At 48.1% G+C, this 25,618-nt stretch overlaps 1 protein-coding gene and 1 non-coding gene across 3 annotated transcripts in view; both read right to left on the bottom strand.

The window, feature by feature from the left end:
• The window catches only part of SUFU (SUFU negative regulator of hedgehog signaling), a 132,786-nt gene that overhangs the window by 20,666 nt on the left and 86,502 nt on the right, over positions 1-25,618 (bottom strand). The window contains exons 4-8 of one of the 2 annotated variants that reach the window (XM_007963979.3): positions 20,609-20,751; positions 19,613-19,698; positions 19,269-19,341; positions 15,848-16,004; positions 13,609-13,720 (exon numbers count right to left, since the gene is read on the bottom strand). In XM_007963979.3, coding sequence (XP_007962170.1) covers positions 13,609-13,720; positions 15,848-16,004; positions 19,269-19,341; positions 19,613-19,698; positions 20,609-20,751 — 571 coding nt within the window. The remainder of the gene's footprint in view (positions 1-13,608; positions 13,721-15,847; positions 16,005-19,268; positions 19,342-19,612; positions 19,699-20,608; positions 20,752-25,618) is intronic. The other variant, XM_007963980.3, reaches the window with a different exon arrangement.
• LOC119628275 (U6 spliceosomal RNA) lies at positions 21,713-21,819 on the bottom strand. The gene has a single exon (XR_005244564.1). It is a non-coding gene; the product is annotated as a U6 spliceosomal RNA (small nuclear RNA).

Here is a 25,618-nt window from a genome sequence, read left to right as displayed (position 1 = left end):
GGTGACGCGTCCCCGCTCACCGTGCGTCAGACTTCTGATCGAAGGCTCAGACTTCCGACCAACTCTCTTTCCCTTCCACCAGGGCCACTGCACCTCCCTTCCTTCAGAGGGAGGCAGCAGCAACAGGTGAGGACTCAGTGGAGACACAGGGTGCCCTCAGGGCCCAAACAAGAGCAGAACTCAGGAAGCAGTGTTTCCTGAGCCATGTTTCCTGTGCCCTTACTCTGTGCCAACCCTCTGCTAAGGCCATAGGTTCACTCGCTGATTCCTCCCAGCAAGCACGAGGTAGGCTGCGCTGTCAAGCGTTCTTTCACAGTGGAGGTAACTGAGGCTCACCGAGGTGAGGTGACAAGCCGAAGGGCTCAGAGTGAGTTTAAGCAAAAGAACCAGGGGGTGACTCTCACAATCACTCCCCTGTGCCATCTCTTACCACTGGTTCCTGTCTCCAAACACACTACCGTCCTCCTGAAAGGGGCTGAGGCCTAGCTTGTCCAGGCGGGGCCTGCTAGAGGATCCCAGCCTCTATGGTGCAGGCAAAAATGCTGATGAATAGCAATGGGAGGTGGGGTGGGGGCTTGCAGAAAAGAATCAACAGCATACAGGGCTACAGACGTCTCAAGCTGGAGGGAAAAATAAATTGTTGAAAGTCAGCTAAAGTCACCTTGGTAACTGCCACAACACACTCACTCAGAACCAGGACATCAAACCCAACTGCAAACAGCTTTAAAGAAATGGAAAAGAACTTAATCATCTGAAGAATTAATGTGACAAGTGCCCACATTTACACCTCCCACCAACCTTCCATCATTTGAAACCATACTTTAATCTTTCAAGAGAAAAAAAAATTGCAAAATGCTAGATCTGCAGTCCTAGAGCTTGGGTATTTCCGGCATGCTGCTTCGATGGAAACGCGGCTGCTACACACAACACACACACAGACACACATATGTGCATGTGCACACACATACATACAAGAACCCAGGTTTTTGCTGATTTGTTTCTTCTGGACATTGATGCAGAAGCATGAATTATTTGTGTGGGCTGGGTTAGGTATTAAATCTGCAGCCGACACAGGTTTGCAATGTTTTGCATGGTTGTCAGCTTCATCTTAGTCATAAAAAAATGAGTAGTGTGCTCGGCAGCATGGCCTAGTTTTTCAGCTGGGCTGTTTTCTCCCTGAGTTCCCAGTGGAGGGGAAGGCATGGCTTTGGGGGCTGGAAGGGAGAGGGGCTCACAGGGAGGCACAGCTCATACCCGCTGGCGACTGCCAGGGGCACAGGGCCAAGGCTGTGCTCCAGGAGGCAGAGTGGCTAACAGCTTAAGTTCTGGGTTCCAGTTTTATGTGACATTGGGCTTAACTTCTCTCTGAGCTTTGGTATCCTCTTAACAAGAATAAATAACAATAGGTCATTATGACTAAATGGGATGACTCATATGAGGCATCTAATAGTGCCTGGGATGTAGTAGGTGCTCATAATACATCTGACAAGTGTATTAATGTGTTGACGTTAGCTGGCTGCCTCTAAAAGTCTATCTGCTCCTCCTGTAAAAATGTCAATGGCTTAACGAAAACTTGTTTGCCTTTATCCTGGGCCCAGAATCCAACTGCCTCTGGCCAGGCCAGTTCCCTGCTAAACAAAGGTTCTTGCCCAGAGCTTGGGAGAGAGTACTTCTGAGATGGGGCTTGAAAGTGCTCCTGACTCCTTGAGTGGACCCTGCAGGCTTTGGTCAACCACTGGTGCTCTGGAAAGGCCCAACTACAGTACAAAAAAACACTGAGGCCTTTGCGCTATGGAGGGAGGTGATGCCAGGGCTCTCTTCCTTCTACAGAGCGCAAACTGCCTTCCCGCAATTCTCAAACCACTGTTCTTCAAGTTGCCCAGAGTGAGCTGAATCCATCTTCCCATAACAGCCTTTCCAACCTCTGAGGCTACTCTCACTTCCCACCAAGTTTCTTTTTCTACTATCTGTGGCCCTAACTTTTAACTAGATTATTGATAAGATTCTGAAATTCTCCATCCATTCAAGTCACCTCCCCTGGGCTCATTCTAACCTGTCAGTTTCAGTGTCCCATCCAGAAGTGAAGTGTCATGTGTGGCAGTAAACATAGTATGTGACCTCACCAGTGCAGATCACAGAGGGACTATGATCTCTCTTGTTTGGGACATTTTATTTCTATTAAAACTGTCATCAAATTATCTATTATTTGTAACCTCCTCATACTACCAACTAACACTGCACTCCTGTCAATGAAATCTTCCTCGGGCTTTATCCCATGGGCTGCCCTGGGACCCGTTCTCCCCCATCTAGTACGTCCCCTGTCTAGTATGTCCCCCAACTAGTATGTCCGGCTGATTACATGGAGCTAGGAGCAGAAGAACTCTGCACTATCTGGCTAGTGTTCCGGCAGTTCGGGTATTTCTGAAACCTGACTCTGGCATTCTTCATATTGGCATTCCTTCCTGACTTCAGATCACTGACAAAACTGATAAATTTGTCATCGATGTTCTCATCCCAGGCTTTGATTAAAAAGTAAACAGGAAAGGGCTAGGCAGACAGGCTGATGAACTGACATCATTACTCTTTGGGTATGCCCATCCAACCAGTTATAAATCAACCCAACCTTCCCATCACCATAGCCCTCACCCTCCTGGATGTTCTCCGGACATTTCTGTCTTGCCTATAATGCTGTCAGAATGTTCTCAAAATGTCTTGCTAAACCCCGCCTATATATGGTCTGCAGTACTTCCTTTATCTGCTTAGGCAGGTAGGCATTTCTTTTTTCTTTCTTTCTTTCTTTTTTTTTTTTTTTTGAGACAGAGTCTCGCTGTGACGCCCAGGCTGGAGTGCAATGGTGCGATCTCGGCTCACTGCAACCTCTGTCTCCCAGGTTCAAGCAATTCTCCTGCCTCAGCCTCCCAAGCAGCTAGGATTACAGGCGCCCACCACCACACCCTGCTAATTTTTGTATTTTTAGTAGAGACAGGATTTCACCATATTGGCCAGGCTGGTCTCGAACTCCTGACCTCAAGTGATCCACCCGCCTCGGCCTTCCAAAGTGCTGGGATTACAGGTGTGAACCATTGCGCCCAGCCGGGTAAGCATTTCTTTTTAGGCAATGACAATGTTGAGTCTACTTAGGGGTCTTTGGAAAAAATAAAAAATAAATAAATAAAAAGGCAATGAGGATGGTCTGGCAAGCCTGGCTCTTTCTGACTCTCAGGACTCGCTCTTTCCCTTGGAGTGTTCACAGCCTACTTGCTGAATAATCTAGTTTAGAATTTTCGCTGAGAGTGACACCACGCTCACTAGTCTAGAGAGTGCAAGATGCTTTTTGCATCTTGCAACTTCTGAGTACTTCCAGTCTGCCAACACCTCTCTCCCATTCCCTCAAAGATTGCTGACACCAGCTTCATGACTCTTGCCTGCCAATTCTCCTGGTGTTCTGGAGGCACAATACATGTGAGCCAGGAGAGCTGAAATAATAGATTCAACTCTCTTGTCAATGCCTGTGGGACCCTTCCTGGTCTGATAACCATTTGTTTCAATATGGAACCATAACAGAACTTGAGTAAATTTTGCTTTCTCTCTGCCACTGATAAACGATACTCTGTCCAAACAATTAGGTCTAGGTTTTCTTCTTCTTACTCCAAAGAGAAGTACAAAAATAAAGTCCTTTTTGCTGCTCATTGCACTTTTTTTGCAAGACTTAGTTCTTGAGTTTCAGCTTTTCTTGACCCTGTTCTTTAAAGTCTATGCTGACATAACATTTCTCTCCTAGCATTTGTTCAAATTCTTCCAAACTGAGTTGTGTGAAGTATTCTCTACAGACTTATGCTGGTCCCTGGAGGTATTAGACCTCTTTTTGGTTTTCAGGGGACTATTCACAACAATAAGAGACATCTTTTACTGAGCACAGACTATGGTGCTGGGTCCCATGCTAAATCCTTTGTATAGTTTGCTTCCTTTCATTTCCATCACAACTCTATAAAGAGGCATTATTTTCCCCATTTTATAGATAAAGACACTGAAACTCAGAGACTTAAATAACTAGCCCAAGATCAAACAATGAGTAAAGAGCTGAGACAAAACCCCAGTTCTCCTTGATACCAGCAAAAGAGTAATTATAATATTTCTCCTTAAGAAACTCCCATCTCTTTTGGGTGGTCTTTTCTTCCAGGGTTTCAGGACTATGAAGACACATCTATCTTTTCCTTGAATTCTTAAAAGAACTGCCTTCCTGGAAGACAGGGCAGGACTTCCCAAAGGGTATTTGATGGAATTTTAAGAGAAGCCTCTAGAAAAACAGGTATGGCAAAGGGTAGATGGAATATGCCCCATCTCAGATCAGAGATTCACAAAATGTTGGCATTTTGGACTCTGAGGAGGACGATAGAGGGAAAATGTACTGGTTTCATTTTGTGTAAACCAGCATTTTCCAACTGTAGCCAGAGAACCCTCTTTTCACTGAACACCCAAGAAAATCCCCTAAAATGTTGCGGGGACCTCCTCTGGGGACTGCTGGCCCAGGGTTTTCCCTCCTGAACTCTGCCTGCCCAAGCTGCTTTCTCACAGGGCTCACACTCCCCGCTGGTCAGAATTGGGTCCACAGCCGAGTTCCCCCCGATTATCTTCTGTGCCCCTGAGACAGACGCTTTCCAGGGGGCTGTCAGATGATTCTCCACGGCTCACCCTCAACTCTCAGCCTGAGGCTAGGGAAGCTGAAGTTCCCCCGAGCTTGCCTTGGCACTAACTGTGTGCTTTTTACCTGGCATACATCGTCCTTTCTTTTCACTGGGCAGAGTAAACTATAACAGCTCATACAATACTTTTTTCTTTTTTCTTTTTTAGCGTTTAAAGGGTCAAAGGGTTTCATGAGGGTCGTTACAATAGTCACTGTCTTCCCATGCTCCCCTCCTCAGAGACAACTGTCACCTCTGTGATTCTTTCATATTTCCTTAATTTTTTTTTTTTTAGACGGAGTCTCGCTCTGTTGCCCAGGCTGGAGTGCAATGGCGCCATCTTGGCTCACTGCACCCTCCACCTCCTGGGTTCAAGCGATTCTCCCGCCTCAGCCTCCCAAATAGCTGGGATTATAGGCACCCACCATCATGCCTGGCTAATTTTTTGTATTTTTGTAGAGATGGGGTTTTACCATGTTGGCCAGGCTGGTCTTGAACTCCTGACCTCAGCCTCCCATCCTTGATATTTTAAATATACTTTATTTTTAATTCCTGGTGTTTCCTTTTCTTTTTCTTTCTTTTCTTTTTTTTTTTGTTTGAGATGGAGTCTTGCTCTGTCACCTAGGCTGGAGTACAGTGGTGAGATCTTGGCTCATGCAACTTCCACCTCCTGGATTTAAGCAATTCTCCTGCCTCAGCCTCCTGAGTAGCTGGGATGACAGGTGCGTGACCGTGCCCAGCTAATTTTTGTATTTTAGTAGAGACGGGGTTTCACCATGTTGGCCAGGCTGGTCTCAAACTCCTGACCTCAAGTGATCTGCAAGCCTCGGCCTCTCAAAGTGCTGGGATTACAGGCATGAGTCACTGCGCCCGGCCTGGTATTTCCTTTTCAGGCTTTACCTACTGACTCCCCACCATGGAAGATGAGCTTTTAGCTCTCTTCCATACACCTTCCCACTTTTCCAGGATAACTGCACCGTCAGTTTGTGTGGACTGGTATTAAGTGTTTAAATTATTATGACTATATCAATGTTGTTTACAGCTGAGCCATGTATTATATTAATATACTTTTCCTTTTGTCATAATTTTCTATTTTCCTTGGATTTAATACCTCTCTTAGTTTTCTATGTGCTTATCACCAATTAAATCAGAATTACTATTACTGGCTGGGCGTGGAGGCTCACGCCCATAATCCTAGCACTTTGGGAGGCCGGGTGGGAAAATCACCTGAGCTCAGGAGTTCAAGGCCAGCCTGGGCAACACAGTAAAACCCCATCTCTACCAAAAGTACAAAAAATTAACCGGGCATGGTGGCGTGTGCTTGTGGTCCCAGCTACTCAGGAGGCTGAGGAGGGAAGATCACTTGAGCTCAGGAGGCAGAGGTTGAGATCACACTACTGCATGCCAACCAAGGTGACAGAGTCAGACCCCGTCTGGAAAAAAAAAAAAAAAAAAAATTACTCTTACCAATGGTCCACACATCTTCCTCCCAAGCCATTCAAATACACCAAGTATTTATCAATTTTATTTTCTTGGAGACATTTCTCCAGAGGATCCTTCCAACCTGCTCCCACCTGAGTTGGCTGCCTTCCATTCCTGCTATACTGTTGTCATCTGGGATCATTCTCCCTTTCACCCTGGATTCTCCTTGCCTCTTTCTCATGTTGGATCCATTTCCTACCCCCATATGTCTTCCTCACTTATTCGGATGGAGTGTATCCTCTAGCTGATTTCACTTTATTTTTTAGTATCCCTCTCTCAGCTAAACGGTCTCTCCCGAACTGCCACCTTCAGGGGTTTCCAGGCAAACTAAAATACCACCTTTCCTCCGTGCGCTGGCATGCAGGTGTCAAAGACCCTGTTTCTAGTTACGTTTTCTGGTGAACTGGCGTGTATCCCTCCACCTTTATCCTCTTTTACAGGCAATACTCAGTGAAGAGGCTCAGATCTAGAGTCACACCACCCAAGGTTCAAATCCTGGCTGACACTTAATCCCTGCAGTCTGATGCTAGATAAGTTCTATAACCTCGTTAAGTCTCAGTGTTCTAAGTCACAAGACAGGAACAAGGGCATCCCACAACGCAAAGCCTGGCACAAGGTGATGTACAATAAAAACTGCCCACTCAGCCACAAGGACCAGCCCAGGATTCCTTCTATACTGAGGGCACCACACCAAGGGGTGGTTTATGGGCTGGTTTAGAGGTGCAATTGATCTAAATTGACCTATTTCGTCTTTACCACCTGTCTATATAATGCATTCTATATTTGTATTTCTCACTGCATGGTGACTTTTCATAGATCCTAACAAACTCTCTCCTTCCAGTGTCAAGGTAGATTCCTGATTTCTAGTACTGTACAGTTGATAGTACATGCCCTGATCACCCTACCTACACATAACAGACCAACAGAGTCTCAACCATGCTTCCCCTCCACCCTGGTCTCTCTGAATGGAAAAGTCTTAATTTTTCCACATTCGCCTAAAGGGTATTGGTCCCATTCAGTCAGTGGCAGCAGGGGTGGAAAGGAGAGGAGCTGAACCATTGAGACTCCTTTTAGCCACAATCCCAGTCCTGTGAGTCATGACATCTGCAGTGGCCACGCGACTTGGAGCCTTCTCCTTGGGGACGCCCAGGAACAGGAACCAGGGCATCAAGCTTGGTAACTATTCACAAGTGAAGTGGATTTGGCCTGCTGAGCCCAGCCCAAACTCTAGCTTCTGCCCCTTGCCTGGGAGATTCTTCCTTTTGCTTTCTGATTGCTGATGAAAGCTCTGAACTTTCCAGAGAAAGAACCACCTGCAGGTCTCCCTTTAAGGCAGAACTGGAAAAGGGTGTGGGTATGGGATGGAGGGAGAGGGGACCAGCTCACCTCTAAAGTTCTTGTTAAGCACAAGGCTGTATAACCTGGTTATTCTGACAAATTTTCTCATAAGGACAATACAGGAGTAAAAGGCCATAAAAGGTGAATAGTAAACACCAATAACCAAATGACAAAATGCAGTATTTTCTTTTTTTGTTTTGAGACAGGGTCTCAGGATGGAGTGCAGTGGTGTGATCACGGTTCACTGCAGCCTCAACCTCCCAGGTCCAGGTGATCCTCCCACCTCAGCCTCCTGAGTAGCTGGGACTACAGGCACATGCCACCACACCTGGCTAATTTTTTGTATTTTTTGTAGAGATGGGGTTTCGCCATGTTGCCCAGGCTGCTCTCGAACTCCTGGACTCTAGAGATTTTCTGCCTCAGCCTCCCAGAGTGCTGGGATTACAGGTATGAGCCACCACACTAAGTGGGAGGCCGAGGCGGGCGGATCACGAGGTCAGGAGTTCGAGACCAGCCTGACCAACATGGTGAAAATCCATCTGTACTAAAAATACAAAAATTAGCTGGGCATGGTGGTGTGTGCTTATAATCCCAGCTACTCAGGAGGCTGAGGCAGGAGAATCACTTGAACACGGAAGGCAGTGGTTGCAGTAAGCTGAGATTGTGCCATTGCACTCCAGTCTAAGCGACAGAGTGAGATTTCGCCTTGTCTCAAAAAAAAAAAAAAAAAAGGGTGCAATATTTTCATTGGGAATATCCCAAAGGTAAAATCTGATCATGAAATGGTGTGACAGAGTATGGGTATGGCTAAAGAAGTCAGGGTGAGTAAAATCTGCATCAAGGTTAGGGGATTTCCTAGTCAACTATTAACTCCTCTGGGCATGAGGGGCCGCCATCCCCAGCCCTGCCCTCTGACTTGGGTGGGAGATTAGTACCCCTACTCTCCTGAATGAGCTTGCTCTACCCAGAACCCCAGCTTTCCTTTTTCTGAGACACTGAGTCATTTCCTTTCTCTAGCTCTTACCTTTGAGCCTTCCTTTTCCCCTCCCTGGAGAAGTGACTCACTGCTGAAGTGTTGGGTGACACCGAGGATCAAGGATGGGTGATAAAAATACTCCTGATTGTGCAACTCGAGGGAGGGGGATGCAGCATTTGGACTGAGAATTCAAGCACCAGCGAGGAATTCTGAAGTTAGGGTGTTAACAATGGCCGTGGCTTCATCTCTTTGGGGAAGTGGAGCAAAGAACGGAGTTAAAACAGAAATTTACCCATGCCAGACTTGCTGTGGAGCCCCTTGCTCTGCCCTTTCAAATGTGTATTTCTGAGAAAGTCCTGTAAAGGTACTTGGCATGACAACACGGATCACTGTGAGGGAGGCAAAAAGGAGCCTGCTGTCCAGGAAGCAGGGAGCAGAGAAGCCTAGGCAGTTCCTCTCATCAGCCCTGCAGAGTCTGGCTGGGGCCCTAAGAGAAGGGCTGTTTCTTTCTGGGCTTTCTTTCCAGTGCAAACAACTGTACTTCCCCAGTGTGGGAGTGTGAGGGAAGCCAACGTGACAGAGAGGGCTCCAGGCTGGCCACTGCGCTGCCAGGAGAGACCCCTTGAAGCAGGGTTACCCAATACTGCCCTTTGTGCGAGCGGCACCAGCCACAGCCCAGCTGTTTCCCCCAGATGGAAACTCACCTTCCTTCACCCCAATTCACTGGTAGGTTGGATGCAAACGAGATATTTTCTTCTTCTAATTAATCTTCATGGACCTCATAGGCTGAGCAAAACAAAACACAATTTTCTCGAAAGGATGACTCCCTGACCAGGTTACAAGGTATTCAAGATGGGAATCAGAGGCAGCAAAGTCACCCCAATCAAAGGCCAAACAGACAGGTGCAGAGACACTCATAAGAGCATGGAGAAATCTATGTATATGTGTGTGTGTATGTTGGGGAGGTGTTGCAAATGAGAATGTTACAGCAGAGGAATTCATGGTACAGAATCTTAATTGTCCAGGAAATTAAGGCAAAAAAATTTTTTTGCAGGTCTTGAAAGTTGCTGGTGTGATTCTAGAAGACTGAGAATCTCAGCAGTGATGGTGAGTTCGCTTTTTAGAGGTGCCTCAACTACAAAGTGCTTCTCCCAGAGTCGGGAATTTTTCCCCTGTAACATAAGTGTGCACACATGCATGTGCCCTGTCCCCCTCTGGGAGGGCACAACTCAGAGTGCTCCCTAAGGGTCCCCAGCCTCAGGTGGCAAGTCACTTGCTGAGGGAGGAGGTGGTCCTAGAATACTGATGCAGGTTCCCAGCATCTGAGCAACAGTTTAGAGAAATACAGGCCAGGTATGGCGGCTCATGCCTGTAGTCCCAGCATTTTGGGAGGCCAAGGTGGGAAGAGGATCACTTGAGGCCAGGAGCTCAAGGCTGCAGTGAGCTATGATCTTGCCACCACATTCCAGCCTGTGTGACAGAAGGAGATCCTGTGTCAAAAAAAAAAAAAAAAAAAAAGACAGAAAGACAAGAAAACCTCTACACACAATTCACCTGACCGCACTGTGCACTGTAGAGAGACCAGACTCCGTAGTTCACACTGACCAGGTAACCTCAGAGAGGATGCCCAGGAACTTTTCCCTCCTCAAATCCCTACAGATGTTGGCAGGCACAGTCTTTAAGCCAGGCTGTCCTCATGCGGCACAAAGGAGCTGCTTCCCATCCTTCCCAAACTCACCCGAGCAGGCAGTGGGAAGGGAGGCGCCAGCAAGCTGAAGGAGGCTTTTCTCAACTGATCATCTTGGGAAAAGCCAGATACAAATTTCATGGCTGGAATGCAAGGGTTGTGAAATGCTGAAGAAGCCCTGAAGAGGGCCAAGGACTCTCCTTCTGGGAAGGCAGTGGGAGGAGGGCTGGCAACGAAGAGTAGGAGAGGAGCAGGTTACCCAGGGGCCCTGCCTTTCTGGAAAGGAAGAAATAGACCCTCGAAATGGAAAGAAATCCCCTTGCCCTCAGGTGGTAGAGGGGCCAGAGATAGGGTTGTTTTAGTTTCTGTACATGAAGAAAATAAGGCCTTGTGTCACAAAATAATTTTGGTATAAATGAGCCAATTATGACATAGCTTGTTATTTCTGGGATGTGGAATCACCGAGGCTCATGGTATCTCCTAGGAGTTATTTAACTCCCCTACAGTTTAGTTAAATAAGCCCAATAGGCTTCTAACATGAGGCTTTGGCTTTGTCCTTGGTGCCATGTGAGAGGTCCCGATTCATGCTGCAACTAGTTAGATGAATTCTACCAGTAAGGGTCATTATTTTCTCAGAAACACAGTCTGATGTGTCCCCCATGGGGTCCCTGAGAATAGGGTAAGGAAGATTACATCCATTTTAATGGCTGATAGATGGCTGTAAGTAAGCGCAACCCCTTTCTAACCTTGGACAAGATACTTATTAGCCTCTCTGTACCTCATCCACTAAAGGGGATATGTAAGATTATCGACCACAGGATGGCTATGAGGATGAGATAAATGAATGGCAGCAGATAGTAACTGGCACATTACCTAGCACAGAATAAGCACTAATAACATTTTAGCTGCTGCTGAAGTGTGAAAAGAGCAAGTGCTTGATGCCCCCAAGTAGGCCGGCACCCAGCTGCTAATGCCCAAGCTTGATCAGCTGCTCTGAGCCTCTGATCTAGCTCTGTATCTTCCTCAGACCACAGACAAACCCAAGAAGACCCATGCATAAGAGTTTCCTGGCCCAGAAGTCCTGACTAAGGGGAAATCAGACCAGCAGACAAAATATGGCCCACGCTGGCTGCCCCCGCACAGGGAGCGGAGCAAACACTGGTGCCAGCACATTTTGGGTCAGCTTTCTCAGTTGCAATCCATGTGGTGTGTCTGAAATGGGGTCAGGTCCCAGAGTGGGCAGCACAGATAATAACATCACGCTCACTGAACTGAACTGAGTCCATCATCATCGATCCTGAGATAACAGGAAGCTTGAGTCTGACAGGCTTGAGGGGTGTGTTGGAGAATGTTCTTGGCAAAGGAGGAGGAGAAACCATTTCTCAACCAATTGCTAACAAATTGGTAACCAGCACTGACAGCCTCAGAGGAAACATTCTAATCCCCTCAGACTGCAGATCCTGGTGCTTCAGAGACCTGACTGGGCACTAAACCTTTAGGAAGGGGAGACAAACCCGGCACCTCAAATCTATTCCCACCCATCTCTCTGTATCTCAACCAACTCAAGCTAAAGGGTAGAAGCCGCAACCTCTCTGCCTTATATCTACAGAGACCCCCTGGACCAGAACCAATACCCTACTGCCCAGTTAGGGTGTGGGCTGAGTCTGGGCTTATGTGTTTATCTAGGAGCCCAGAGCCTTGTGCCCCCTTGCAATGTCCAGGGGTGCAGTAGCTGGAAGTGCTCCCAAGCCAGAGAGTGAGATCTCAGGCCTGTTCCAGACACACAAGAGGGGCAAGAAGGTTGTATCTCTGCAGGAGCTTGTGCCCTTCTGCCTAGAAACCCCAGGCTTCCAGAGGCAGAGAGCCATCTGGACTGAGACTATCTCCATGTTATAGGCCTTCCAGTACCTTTGGCCTCCCAACAGTGCCAAGGAGGCCCAAAGCGAGAAGCCAAGCTCAGGGAATGGGAAGGAGCGTAGACCTGGGACAGGGTCCAGACTCACAGGTAGAGAGCTTCCATATGTCGTATGACCTTGGTGTGGCCATCTGCTGCTGCCAGGGGATGATCAGGATGCCTCGAGCCAGCTACTTCAGGGCAGCTGGCTGGAGAAACCCACAGGCCAGAGTTAAAAGCTGCTCTGAGGTGGCGGTAGAGGCTTCTCCAGGCTTTTGCCAAAGAGCTCAACTCTCAGCACAGCCCTGTTCCCAGAGTAACTCTAGTCCAGTCAGGTCCCAGGAGGCAGCCTGAACTTTAACCAGCCAGGCCTCCCCTGTGCTATATCCTCTTGAGTTCCTTCCCGTGCTTATTAAAATTCTAAGGCACCTTGAAGGTCAATGCCATGTTCTTCCTCCTCCAAGATGCCCTCCCTAACTACCCCAGATCCTGTGGACCTGTCTTTTTTGTAGCGCACTGAAGTGTTACTATTTCTGGGAACCATGATCAGCAACTAGAGCTAGAATCCAGAGAAGCAGCCATTTCCAACAAATCACATCGACAGCCAGACACACACTATTAAAAGGTAATTGTTTCACTCATGTTCTCCCAAAGGAAGAGCCTGTGCACCCAAGATGGCCCCCTGGGCCCAAGCTTGTCAGACAGCAAATGTGTAATAAAGACTTCGTAGAAGAAGGCTAGATCACCCTGGTCTTGCAGGATGACTGACCTCCCTTTCAGCCCAAGGCACAGCAATTTCCTCCCTGGCAGGCAAGGTTCCTGCTTTGGGCTGCCAGCCCCCTAGTATCTCCTGCCAGCAGCTATTCCCTAGAGCTGCCCTGGGACTAAGGGCAGAGGAGGGTGCCCAGTTCCAGCCCTGCCCATCACTCATCCCCTCTATCAGAGGAAGAGAGGTTGGCAGGAAGCGGATCTGACCTCTGGGGTGGCCACAGTCTCTCCCGAGGGCTACAGGGGCCCCTGGACAGGCAGCAGAGGCCTGCAAAAGACTTCCTTTCCCTTCCCTGGGCCCCAGGGAAGAGAGGCAGGAAGAAGGGCCTCAGCCGCAGGCATCCAGCATGGGGCTGGCCAGAGAGGGAGGCCCCCAGGGTTGCAGCTATCAGCCGGAGACCAGGCTCCAGGAAGGAAGGAAGGGCAACTCTGGCCGAGACCGAGATAAGGAGGGAACCGTGCTCAGCACAATGGGCTCCCACAAGGCTGGGAGGCCCCAAGTCAGATTTCGCCCCAACCTGGCCTCCTGTCTGTTCACACGGCTCATGTAAATATTTACTGATGTTTATATTCACGGTCTGCTGGGTTCCCTCTGAGGCCCTCTCCTATGACCCACAGATAGATCTGTGTGCCCCAGACCATGCCTGCCCTTAAGCCTAGAGATCCTGGGCCCATCCAGCAAGGGCTATGTGCATTGTTCTCTGTCATGCAATCCACAGGGACAGGCCCTTCAGGACAAAATCATCCTCTTGTTTCAGTCCATGGACACTGGGGAACTTACGGGGCCCGGTCGTGGGCGAGGCCATTCTGCCGCTGAGGGTTGATTGGCGGAAGGACAGGTTTGCTGTTGATCTCGAGTCCTCTCCTCAAGGTCTCCCGGATCTGCTCTGTGTCTGCAACGACACCACTAAGTTGTCCGGTGGCCCAGTGGGCTCCCAGCAACTCTCACCCTGCTCTTAAAACCTGGCTCAGCAGAGGTGCTAAGAAAAACTACCACACTGGCCAGTCCTGAGCCCACTCTAGGCATCCAGATGTGAGTGCTGAGTGAGTACAGATTGCGAGGGGACAACCGTGCTCTTAAGAAGCTCTAGGTTGGAAGAGTGCCATTCTTGTAGAATCCAGGGGCAGCCTCTAGAGTTCAGAAAAGCACTCTCCACCATCATTTTCCTTCCTGTGTCACAGGCCTGAGGTTTACCCTTAACGTGGCTCCGCACAGTGACTGATTACTGGGGATTCTGCCCACTGAAATGGATGTGAGTGAAGGCTGCAAGTGCCCTGCCATGAATGGGCAGGTGCCTCTCACACACCTTTCTGGGTTCTGGGTGGTCAACTAGCATCTGGTCTTGCCACCCCTTCCCCTTGCATTCAAGTCAGTGAGACGAGATCATCCCTCCACCTTGGTCTATCCCAGGAAACTCTGCCTCTCCATGGAGAGGCAAGGGCCAGGAAGTGAAAGAGTTCCCTTGGTGGGATTATTTCTTTGTAAGGTGCTTTGCTGGTCTTTGGGATGAAGCTTACTAGTCTGGTCCCCTGTACTGAGATTTGGATCCAAATTTATCTCTGCAAACTGTAAACAGATACAAAAAAGCAAATTAAAGTTAGTTGCTCAAAGAGTGGTCTTAGAGTGGAAAAGAGATGATTACTAACTTTTCTAACGATCTGACTTGTTACAGTAGGATGGATTAATTTATAATTTTTTAAAATAGCCAATAATGACTGAAATTTTAGACAAGACTATGACTCCCTCTTTAAATCACCTCTTTTGTCAAAAACAACCAAATGATTCCAATAACTGTATACCCTGTCTTTGAGCCTCCAACAGACTTGGCATGTCATTAAAACAAACAGGAAGGAAAGAAAGGGCTCGGCTGGGTGAGGTGGCTCACATCTGTAATCCCAGCACTTTGGGAGGCTGAGGCGGGTGGATTGTTTTGAGCTCAGGAGTTTAAGACCAGCATGGGCAACATGGCGAAGCCCTGACTACAAAAAATACAAAAGTTAGCTGGGCGTTGGTGGCTCATGCCTGTAGTCCCGGCTACTTGGGATGCTGAGGCTGGAGAATCACTTCAGCCTGGGAAGCGAAGGTTGCAGTGAGCCAAGATCAAGCCACTGTACTCCAGCCTGGGCAACAGAGACCCCTATTTCAAAGAAAAAAAAAAAGGGCTCAAATATTTGCACTAGGGGTTTAAGTTTGTCCTTTACAGAACAAACAAAAACCTTTTATAAGTGTTATCATATATGTAAGGATTTTATTCAGGGCTGTAGACATCTTATTCTTCAAAAAAAGAAAAGATGGAAGAATGAAGAAAGGAAGTAGACAAAGAAGCTGTCAACATATGTATATGTAAGTGGCTGATTTTCCTTTGCAGTTAGTTGGGGACGCCCTCTACTAAAAACCACAACTGTTTCTGTAGCCAAGATCAGCACAGGGAGATTCCAACAGGACAGCCACATCCTCCTTCCCAAAGACCCCATCCGGAATGCAGTGGGTCCAGAGGCCCTGCCCACAGCCCTAACCCTGTATCTGTATGACAGGAGGTGGGCAATTTGCAAGCCGGCCTCACACTCAGGCCTCTCTTGTTGAAGGCCTGGGAGGGCCCAAGGCCAGAGTGATCCTTGGATCTGGCATGGCCTTCAGGCCAGAGCTGGGCCCTGTGTCAATTCCGTGGGTGGCCGACACTTTTCTCTTGCACTTGGGTGGACTATGGACTTTTCCTGTAACTGTTCTAAGGCTTCCACTCACCTCCATGACCTCAGATTGCAAGGGACAAATCTAAAACACAATGGTGCCTGCTGGTGATGCATTTGAAATACACACAGGAAACACAACTAGAAATGGGCCAATAAAGCTCCCTTAATTCCACCCTGCTGGAAGACTTCACTTGCTGTTTAAATCACGCCAGGAAATAAACTGTTGAATGGGTTGTTTTTGTTAGAGACCCATCCTAGAGAGCCTGGAAACCAGGCCCTGGGGAAAAGGAAGGAGGAAGGCTGGGGGAAGGCTGGGTGTTGGCTCCCACCTTTGCCAGAGAGTCGCCGGGGCTGTGTGCCGATGCAGATGCTCCGGCTGTCCTCGTCATCCTCCGGAGGCCGGCTCAGGTCGTCCCAGGCACACTTGGCACTGACACCACTCAGGTTGGAGCCATCTGTCTCGATGCCTTTGTCAACTCTCTCCTGCTTGAAAAGAACCAAAGAGCCAGAGTTCTTTCAGAGAACTGGTGGCCCAAGGTGACCACTCTTCCAGCCACCACTCTTACAGTATTTACTGAGCCCTTGTGGTACTGAGCATGGGACAAATGCTGGAAGAGCAGGATCTCTGACCTTGTTCTGCCCTGATTACCAATGCATGATGGTCTCTACCAGCTCCTGGACTCCTCCAGGGGAACCAGGGATTAGGGGAAGCCGGGAGGAATGCAGATCCCAAGGGAAGCATCTCTTCTACCATCAGCCTTCCAGTACAATGGCCTCTACCTGTGTCAGAGCCCCAAACCTGTCTCTGCCAGGCTGGCTGGTGGAGCTGATGTGGCCATGAGAGAGCCTGCTTCTCTGAGGAGAGGTGTGATCCTTCCTCTCCTCCCGATCTTCAGGCAGAACCTCTCAGTGACTGCTATAGAAGACAGGGTGGAAGCCTGCCACAGGCAACAGGCAGCACCTGCAGTTTCCCCTTCTAACAGCTAGAGGGTGTGGTCACACAGGGAAGAGCCACAGGAGAGCAGAAGGCTGGACTTCCCCTAGATGCATGGGTTCCCTTGTTTGGCAAAGGACTCTGGATGGAGATTCCCTCCCATTTCTTAGACTGAGATGGGGGCCTGGAGTGCAGTGACTATCTGCAGACACCCTTCTCTCCCCATCGAGACCCTACCTTTCTACAGGCCTTGGTATTGCTGGGTCCAAACACTCTCCAAATGGCCTCAAGGAAGAGTTGTACTCAAAACATCCCTGGATTTTCTGGTAAAACACCCTTCATTGATGCTGGACCCTGAACTAAAAGTCATGTATGCCCATGTGGGCCAAATCAAGCTTGTGACTGAGCACCTCAACAAGAATCTGTGCTTCCTGGCTCCACGGGTGCCACACTGGCCTGCCGATCAGCCCGGGAGCCCCATCTGGGAGAAGTACAGGTGCTGTCCTTATTTCCCGGGACCAGTCAGCAAGTGGCTGTGCCCCAGATGCCTCCTTCCCATCAGTCATCTCCTCCTTTCAAGTGCTAATGCTGGCCTGGGCAAAGCTGTGGGTTCCGAGCAGGAAGAGGCTAAGCAGGGAAGCGCTCTGTGTACTCTGGGCGGGGAGTGTGTATACTCTGGTGTGCTCAGGGGATAGTCTGAGCTTTTTCCTCTCCACTGGCTGCCCTGGGGTCCCTCACTTAGTTAAAGAGTTGCAGACAGACAATTCTTGGCTTAACTTGTCTGGGCCATTTACTTTGTAAGTAAAAAGAAAACGTTAAGACGCAGAAAGGCGAGGGACTTGTTTGGGCACACAGCTGGTTAGCCTAGAGCTTGGATCACAGGAATATACGCCAGCTCTAAATGGACTGATAGCAAGCAGGCTCCTGAAAGGCACAGTGAATACAGAGTATACCAATTCACACTTGGTACACAGAGCCACCAGGAAGGAAAGCTGTCCTTTCTCCCTGTGGGACCCTGGGTCCCGTGGGCTGCTCTCAGGGGAGCCTGCAGACTAGGAAGGAGAATAGCTCTTGGCATGGAAGGACAGCTGTTTACCCTTCTAGTGCAAAGGACCAGGTTCTTTCTTAGTACTTGGCACTTATGATAGGGTCCAAACAATGGCCCACAGTGCCCCATGCTGGATCCCAGTGTGGCTACAGAACAAGGGCTTAGGGAAGCATAGCCTTCCTGGTTCCTGGTTCTCGCATATGCAGAAGATACAAGGAAACCAAGTTTAAAGTAGAGAGAACAGAGGATCGTGGCAGTAGTTTGAAATGTTCAGTGTTAAAGGCACTAGGAAAACCGAGGAGCATCATCTGTGAATGAATAGGATTTATGCCCAAGAACTCACAAGTCTACAGTGAAGAACTCAGGGGCTGCTGGCTACATGTCCAGCTGCCACCTCTCTCTTTCTCTAACACATGGAACTCGCGGCAACTGCCTGTGGCTTACCAGATTTTTTACAGAAGCAAGACAGGCTTAGAGATGGCAATGACCTGAATTTGGTCAGGGGAGTAGAAGGAGCCAGACATGTGGCAGGTAACATTATTAGCTGTCTGTGGCTTCTGCTTCAGGAGAAGCCCATAAGAAAGGCAGTTATAGGCCGGGCGTGGTGGCTCACACCTGTAATCCCAGCACTTTGGGAGGCCGAGGCAGGCGGATCATCTGAGGCCAGGAGTTCGAGACCAGCCTGACCAACATGGTGAAACCCTGTCTCCATTAAAAATACAAAAATTCCCCGTCTCTACTAAAAAAACACAAAAAACTAGCCGGGCGAGGTGGCGGGCGCCTGTAGTCCCAGCTACTCGGGAGGCTGAGGCAGGAGAATGGCGCAAACCCGGGAGGCGGAGCTTGCAGTGAGCTGAGATCCGGCCACTGCACTCCAGCCTGGGCGACAGCGCGAGACTCCCTCTCAAAAAAAACAAAAAAAACAAAAAAAACAAAAATTAGCTGGGCGTGGTGGCGGGCGCCTGTAATCTCAGCTACTCGGGAGGCTGAGGCAGGAGAACTGCTTGAACCCGGGAGGCAGAGGTTGCATTAAGCTGAGATTGCACCATTGCACTCCAGGCTGGGTGACAAGAGTGAAACTCCGCCCCCACCAAAAAAAAAAAAAAAAAAGGCAGTTACGTTCTTGTGGCTTTCTAAATTTACCCACATGCCAAAGGAATGCTTCTAAAACAGCAAAGATGACACTGAAACACTGTTCAGGTGGGCCACAGGGAGTGGGCAGCTGCCAGCCTGTGTGTCTAAGGTGCCAACCTTTCCAGGCTAGGAGCTCTGCGTCTGACTGTCCAAGATAGAAAATGTGGCGAGAACGGGGATGGGACCATTAGACCAATCAGCACTCACTCCTGAAGCTGGGCCATGGAGTCAGTATCACCTACATCACTGTCTGGTACAGGGCCGTGGTGGCCATGGTGGCTCCCTAAAAGAAAGTCTGGGAGGCAGGAGAATGAATACTGGGCAAACAAGCAATATCCACTACACTTATCTTTTATTGCTGGCGATCTAATTTTTTAAGCCAATATGTAATTTACATACAATAAAAATATCCTTTTAAAATGCCAAAATACATATGTCTGAGGACTAGCTTTCCTGGGCTGAAATCTCTGCTCCCTATGTGCTCCGCAGAATTCAGGGGACAAGTTCCAAATGATGCCAAATTTCTACTCACTCACACATAAAGCTCCTCCATTTTCCCAGGATGAAAGCCAGTGTTATTTGGAAGAGGCCTAGGCACAGGTTACTAGAAAGGTTTTCCTCACTCAAGACATACTTGCAGGTGTGGATCGATCTCAAATATGGTCTCTCCTCTCCGCATGTCAGTTATCAGCCAGGGGCCGCCAGCACTGTGGACAAGGAAAGGGGATATGATGGTAATTGAGGATCTGGGGCTGATGGGCTGGGCCTACAGCCTGCCCTGTTTGCTGCCCCAGGCCTAGGACACAGGGGAATAGTTTGTGGTCAGGGACTGTCAGCGAGTGAGTTGTCAGGAAGCCCTGATGTGAAAAACCAGGGCCTGAAATAACAATGCAAGAGGGAGCCCCACATGGAGGGTGGTGGAGGGACTCCCATCCCCAGGCCCAGGGAGCCAGGCTCCCACCTTGCATGGGTACTCACACAGGTACTGTCCGCAGCAGCTCCAGGATGCCCTGACCGTTCCACTGCTGGGCTGAGTGTAGCTCTTCAGTGCAGACGCCAACAATCTGAGGCCCAGGATAGAAAGCCACTGTGTGTTAATGGCAGCTCCCCACCCCAAGAAGGTCAGTTACTCAGGCTCTCTGAGTCACCTCTAGTTGGGAGACCACAGGCAGGATCTGTGCTTAGGAGCTGGTGCAGCCAAGATGGGATGGTTCCCTTAGGAGGCAGTGGCTGCCTGGCTGGTAAATGGCTGGGTCCACTGGTGGGCCCTGAGGCCTGACCCTTGCCCTTGCTGTGTCTGGATGACACCAAGTCTAGCTCTTGGCTGCAAAGGAGAAAACCAAGGCCTGAGCAACTCAAGATGTGTCCTCAGGCCATGTCTCTGGAAGTTGGGGAGGTTCAGGGAGCCATTCCTACCCAGTCTGGTATCATGGGGAATGTAAACAAGAGACTTCGAGACCTATCAGGCTTGGAACCACCACCAATAGGTCCTAGCAGCTTGCAGAGAAAATCCTCCCTTCCTTATTAGGGGATAGGCGTTTGTGTAAATATCAAAGGAATCAGTGGAAACTTCACATAGACTTCATCGTGACCAAAAACAAACACTGGTCAAAGCTGGGCAGGTTACCACAGCTTCTGGGAAACAGCCAGGATGACCCAGAGCTGGCTTCCTGCTAGAAAGTCCTGTTCCTGAGACTGGGTCTTCACTGTTCACAGAATACCTGCCACCCCCATTACTCCCTCTCAGCTACAGCCATTCTTTCCCAAATGGCCCCTTCCCCTTCCCCCTTCTCCCATCTCAGCAGGTTAAATCAGACCATCTGAATCTACCTGACAAACCATCAGAGGAAACAGAAATCAGGAGGAGGCCAAAGGAAACCTCTCACTCCCTTCACTCCCCTTCCTCAAGCCTCCCTATCCTCTCAGGATTCTTCCTACAGGAAGGCTTGAACCAGCGTTCAACCTGTGCCTCACCTGGAGGAAGGTAACTACCCCAAAGGGTGTCTGCACGGGCTGCATCTGTGGGTCCTCTGTCAGCAGCATGTGCTGAATTCTTGACTCACTGTTATCCAAAGGGCTGTGCCAGGACACATGGTCCCCACTGCAGAAGGTGTTCTCTGTGGGAGAGACACAAGGATCCTCAGTGTTCAAGGCCTCAGATCCAGGCCTGGAATCTGGGCTGGGATCTCACTAGCACAGGCTGGGAGGCTTCCCAGCCTCTTAGGGTAGCCCCTGTGAAGGAAGAGAAGCATTCACTCCGGATGGAAGCAAAGAGCTTGTGGATATTTCCAAAAACCTAAATTGTTCCTGCTTGCCAATTCTGTCAGACTTAAATGGAAAAGGACAGGCTATTAGTGTGAAAGCTCCTTTGGCCTGGGAAACCCAAAAGACTTCTGGCATCTGCTTCATTTCCCCAATATCCCGACTCATGGTGGGAGGCAGGAGCCATGATTGGATCTGCCAAGAAAGAATAAGGTGCTTTTTTGTGGGGCCACCTGGCCAGAAGTCCACAGGGAGGCAACAGGGCAACGAAAGCCCTTCACCTTGGAGAAACAGACCGAGATTTCTGTGTTGCTGAAACGGCGCTCAGAAGGAAACATCCAACCTTGGAGGGCCTTTGAGATCTATCACCAGTTTCCCACAGGTAGATGCAGGAATTCCTGAGGAACACTAGGCTTCAAGTAAATGGAGGTCTAGATAGTGCCTCCCGCACTGTGGCAGAGACAACTCATGAGGCTCCTCAGGCCATGTCTCTGAGATGTTCAGATTCTGCCAAGGTTAGCTGTTGCTGCCAAGGGCACAGCCTCCTCACACACAGGCTCACCACTGCACTTCAAGCAGGCACATTACTTTAGAAAGAGTTTTGTTTAAGGCCACATAACCACAAGGGAAAACAACCCCACAGGGTACTAAGTCTCTCACTAGCTCTGACTCTCATCATGGGTGCCAAGGTGCCATGTATGACCAGCCTATGCATCCACAGGCTCCCTTGCATGTTTTGTTCTTACACAAATGGAAGCACACTATTCTGCAGATTTCACTTAATTATATATCTTAGAGAGCACTTCTTTTTTTTTTTTTAATACAGAACACTTCACAAATTTGCATGTCATTCTTGCGCGGGGGTCATGCTAATCCCCTCTGTATCGTTCCAATTTTAGTATATGTGCTGCTGAAGTGAGCACGAGATCACTTTTTTTTTTTTTTTTGAGACGGCATCTCGCTCTGTTGCCAGGCTGGAGTACAGTGGCGTGATCTCGGCTCACTGCAACCTCCGCCTCTCGAGTTCAAGGGATTCTCCTGCCTTAGCCTCCCAAGTAGCTGGGATTACTGGCAAGCACCACCATGCCAGGCTAATTTTTTGTATTTTTAGTAAAGATAGGGATTCACCGTGTTAGCCAGGACGGTCTCGATCTCCTGACCTCATGATCCGCCCGCCTCGGCCTCCCAAATTGCTGGCATTACAAGCATTAGCCACCACAACCAGCCGAGATCACTTCTTTTCAGCACATGGAGAGCTATCTCATGCTTTAAATGGCTGTTCCCGGGTTCACTGTGGTCTGTCATTCATGATCTGGGAATCTCAACAGTTGAGGTACCTTCCTTCACTTTTTATCAATATTTGAGGTAAGGCAGAACACACACATATACACACACACCCATCTTTTCCATCCAGGATATGGCTCCAGCTATTGGTCCTAACCTCAGTGGTGTTCATTTAGGCAGGAGAAGGAAGACTGCTTCCTCTGAGATGTAATAATACAGAGGAGAGGAGAAGGCATGGCTCCAGGTATAGCCAACTAGAAACCCCTAAATTACCAAATTCCTGCTAGGCCCACTCTTCCCAGAATCCCTCTCCTTTTATGTAAGTGTGTTTCTGCAAGCAGCCTTCATGTTCTACAAGTAAGAAACAATGCAGGCTGGGCGCGGTGGCTCACACCTGTAATCCCAGCACTTTGGGAGGCCGAGGCAGGAGGATCACGAGGTCAGGAGATCAAGACCATCCTGGCTAATATGGTGAAACCCTGTCTCTACTAAAAATACAAAAAATTAGCTGGGCGTGGTGGCAGGCGCCTGTAGTCCCAGCTACTCGGGAGGCTGAGGCAGGAGAATGGCGTGAACCTGGGAGGCGGAGCTTGCAGTGAGCCGAGATCACGCCACTGGACTCCAGCCTGGGCAACAGAGTGAGACTCTGTCTCAAAAAAAAAAAAAAAAGAAAGAAAAGAAAAAGAAACAATGCAACAGGTAAAAGGACTGAATAAGTAATTAACCCCCCAACAACAACATACACACATATAAACAATCCAGGCCCATCAGATGACTCCACTGGTAAATTTTGCCAAACATTTGGAGAAGAATTAATAGCGACTCTTCACAAACTCTTCTAAAAAATAAAAGAAGAAATACTTTCTAATTCATTCTATGAAACCAATATTACTCTGATATGAAAAGCAAAGGTTTAAAGGTTTAAGACAAGGAAAAAAAACCTATAGACCAATATACTTTATGCATATACAAAAATCCTAAACAAAATACCAGCAAACAGAATCCAGCAACATACAAAAAGGGTTATACAGGCTGGGCGTGGTGGCTCATGTCTGTAATCCCAGCACTTTGAGAGGCCAAGGCAGGCGGATCACGAGGTCAGGAGTTCAAGACCAGCCTGGCCAACACAGTGAAATCCCGTCTCTACTAAAAATACAAAAAATTAGCAGGACGTGGTAGAAGGCACCTGTAATCCCAGCTACTTGGGAGGCTGAGGCAGCAGAATTGCTTGAACCCAGGGTGGAGGTTGCAGTGAGTGGAGATCACGCCACTGCACTCCAGCCTGGGCAACAGTGCGAGACTCTGTACTCTGTCTCAAAAAAAAAAAGGTCGGTTATACACAATGAGCAAGTAGAATTTATCCCAGAAACGCAAGGCTAGTTATACACAAGAAAATCAATGTAATGGAAGTTATAAAAAAAACCACTCCATGATCATGTCAACAGACAGAAAAAGCATTTGACAAGATCCTTTTCATAATAAAAATACTCAGATTTGGAATAGATGCAATTTCCTCATCTTGATAAAGAGCATTAACAAAAAACCCCACAGCTAACATCATACTTGATTAATGGTAAGTAACTGAACTAATTCCCTCTACAATCAGGAACACAACAGAGATGGTTACTCTCGCCACTTCTGTTCAACATTGTATTAGAGTGCGAGCCAGGACAATTAGGCAAGAAAAAGAAACAAAAAATAAAAGTCCAGGTGCGGTGGCTCACACTTCTAATCCCAGCACTTTGGGAGGTCGAGGCATGTAGATCACCTGAGGTCAAGAGTTTAAGACCAGCCTGACCAATATGGTGAAACCCTGACTGTACTAAAAATACAAAAATTAGCCAGGCGTGGTGGCGTGCTCCTGTAGTCCCAGCTACTCAGGAGGCTAACACAGGAGAATTGCTTGAACCTGGGAGGCAGAGGTTGCAGTGAGCCAAGATCACACCACTGCACTCCAACCTGGGTAACAGAGTGAGACACCATCTCAAAAAAAAAAGAGAAGAAGAAGAAACAAAATACATCCAGATTGGAAAGGAAGAAGTAAAACTGCTTCTATTCATGGATAGCATGATACTGTAATATAGAAAACCTTAAGGAATGTACTAAAAATTACTAGAACTATTAAACAAGTTCAGCAAGGTTGTAGGGTACAAAGAAATATGCAAAAATCATTTGTATTTGTATATACTAGCAAGGAACAATCCAAAAATAAACCTAAGGCCATGGTGGCTCGTGCCTCTAATCCCAGCACTTTCAGAGGCTGAGGTGGGAGGATTGCTTGAGCCTGGCAGTTAGAGACCAGCCTAGACAACATAGCAAGAACCCCCATCTCCATACATACACACACAAATTAGCCAGGCATGGTAGTATACACCTGTAGCTGCAGCTATCTGGGAGGCTGGAGCATGAGGATGGCTTGAGCCCAGGAGTTCAAGGTTGCAGTAAACTATGATCACACCACTGCACTCCAGCCTGGGCAACAGAGAGAGACTGTGTATCAAAAAAATAAAAAACAAAACAAAACAAAATAAAAAATGAAAGAAAAACAATTATTTCACAATAACATCAAATATAATGCAATGCTTCATTTAACAAAGGAAATGAAAACTTATACTCTGAAAACTACAAAATGTCGTTGAAAGAAATTCGAGAAGACCTACATAAACGGAAAAACATCCAACATTCATGGATCAGAAGACTAAGTGTTGCTGAGACGGCAGTATCCCCAACTCGATCTATAGGTACAGTGCAATCCCTATGAAAATGACAGGTATGGGGGGAGGGGGGAGGAGGGAGGGATGGCATTGGGAGTTATACCTGATGTAAATGACGAGTTGATGGGTGCTGACGAGTTGATGGGTGCAGCACACCAATATGGCACAAGTATATATATGTAACAAACCTGCACGTTGTGCACATGTACCCTAGAACTTAAAGTATAATAATAAAAAAAAGAAATAGAGAATTACCAAAATGTGACACAGAGACATGAAGTGAGCACATGCTGTTGGATAAATGGTACCAATAGAATTGCTATATGCAGGGTTGCTACAAACCTTCAATTTGTAAAGAAAACTCAGTATTTGTGAAGTGCAACAAAATGAGATATGCCTGTATTTATCATTGTTGTATCTTTTTGGTGAATTAAACTTTTATCATTATAAAAAAAAAAAGAAAGAAAATGACAGGTATCCTCTTTGCAGTAATTCACAAATGGATTCAAAACTTCATGTGGAAATGCAAGACACCCAGAATAGGGCTGGGCATGGTGGCTCACACCTGTAATCCCGGCACTTTGGGAGGCCAAGGTGGGCAGATCATGAGGTCAGGAGACCGTCCTGGCTAACACGGTGAAACCCCGTCTTTACCAAAAAAAATATAAAAAATTAGCCGGGCGTGGTGGCCGGTGCCTGTAGTCCCAGCTACTTGGGAGGCTGA

The sequence above is a fragment of the Chlorocebus sabaeus genome, chromosome 9 (genome assembly GCF_047675955.1).
Source record: "Chlorocebus sabaeus isolate Y175 chromosome 9, mChlSab1.0.hap1, whole genome shotgun sequence".
Taxonomy (NCBI): Eukaryota; Metazoa; Chordata; class Mammalia; order Primates; family Cercopithecidae; genus Chlorocebus; species Chlorocebus sabaeus.
This window is presented reverse-complemented; position numbering and strand designations above follow the sequence as displayed.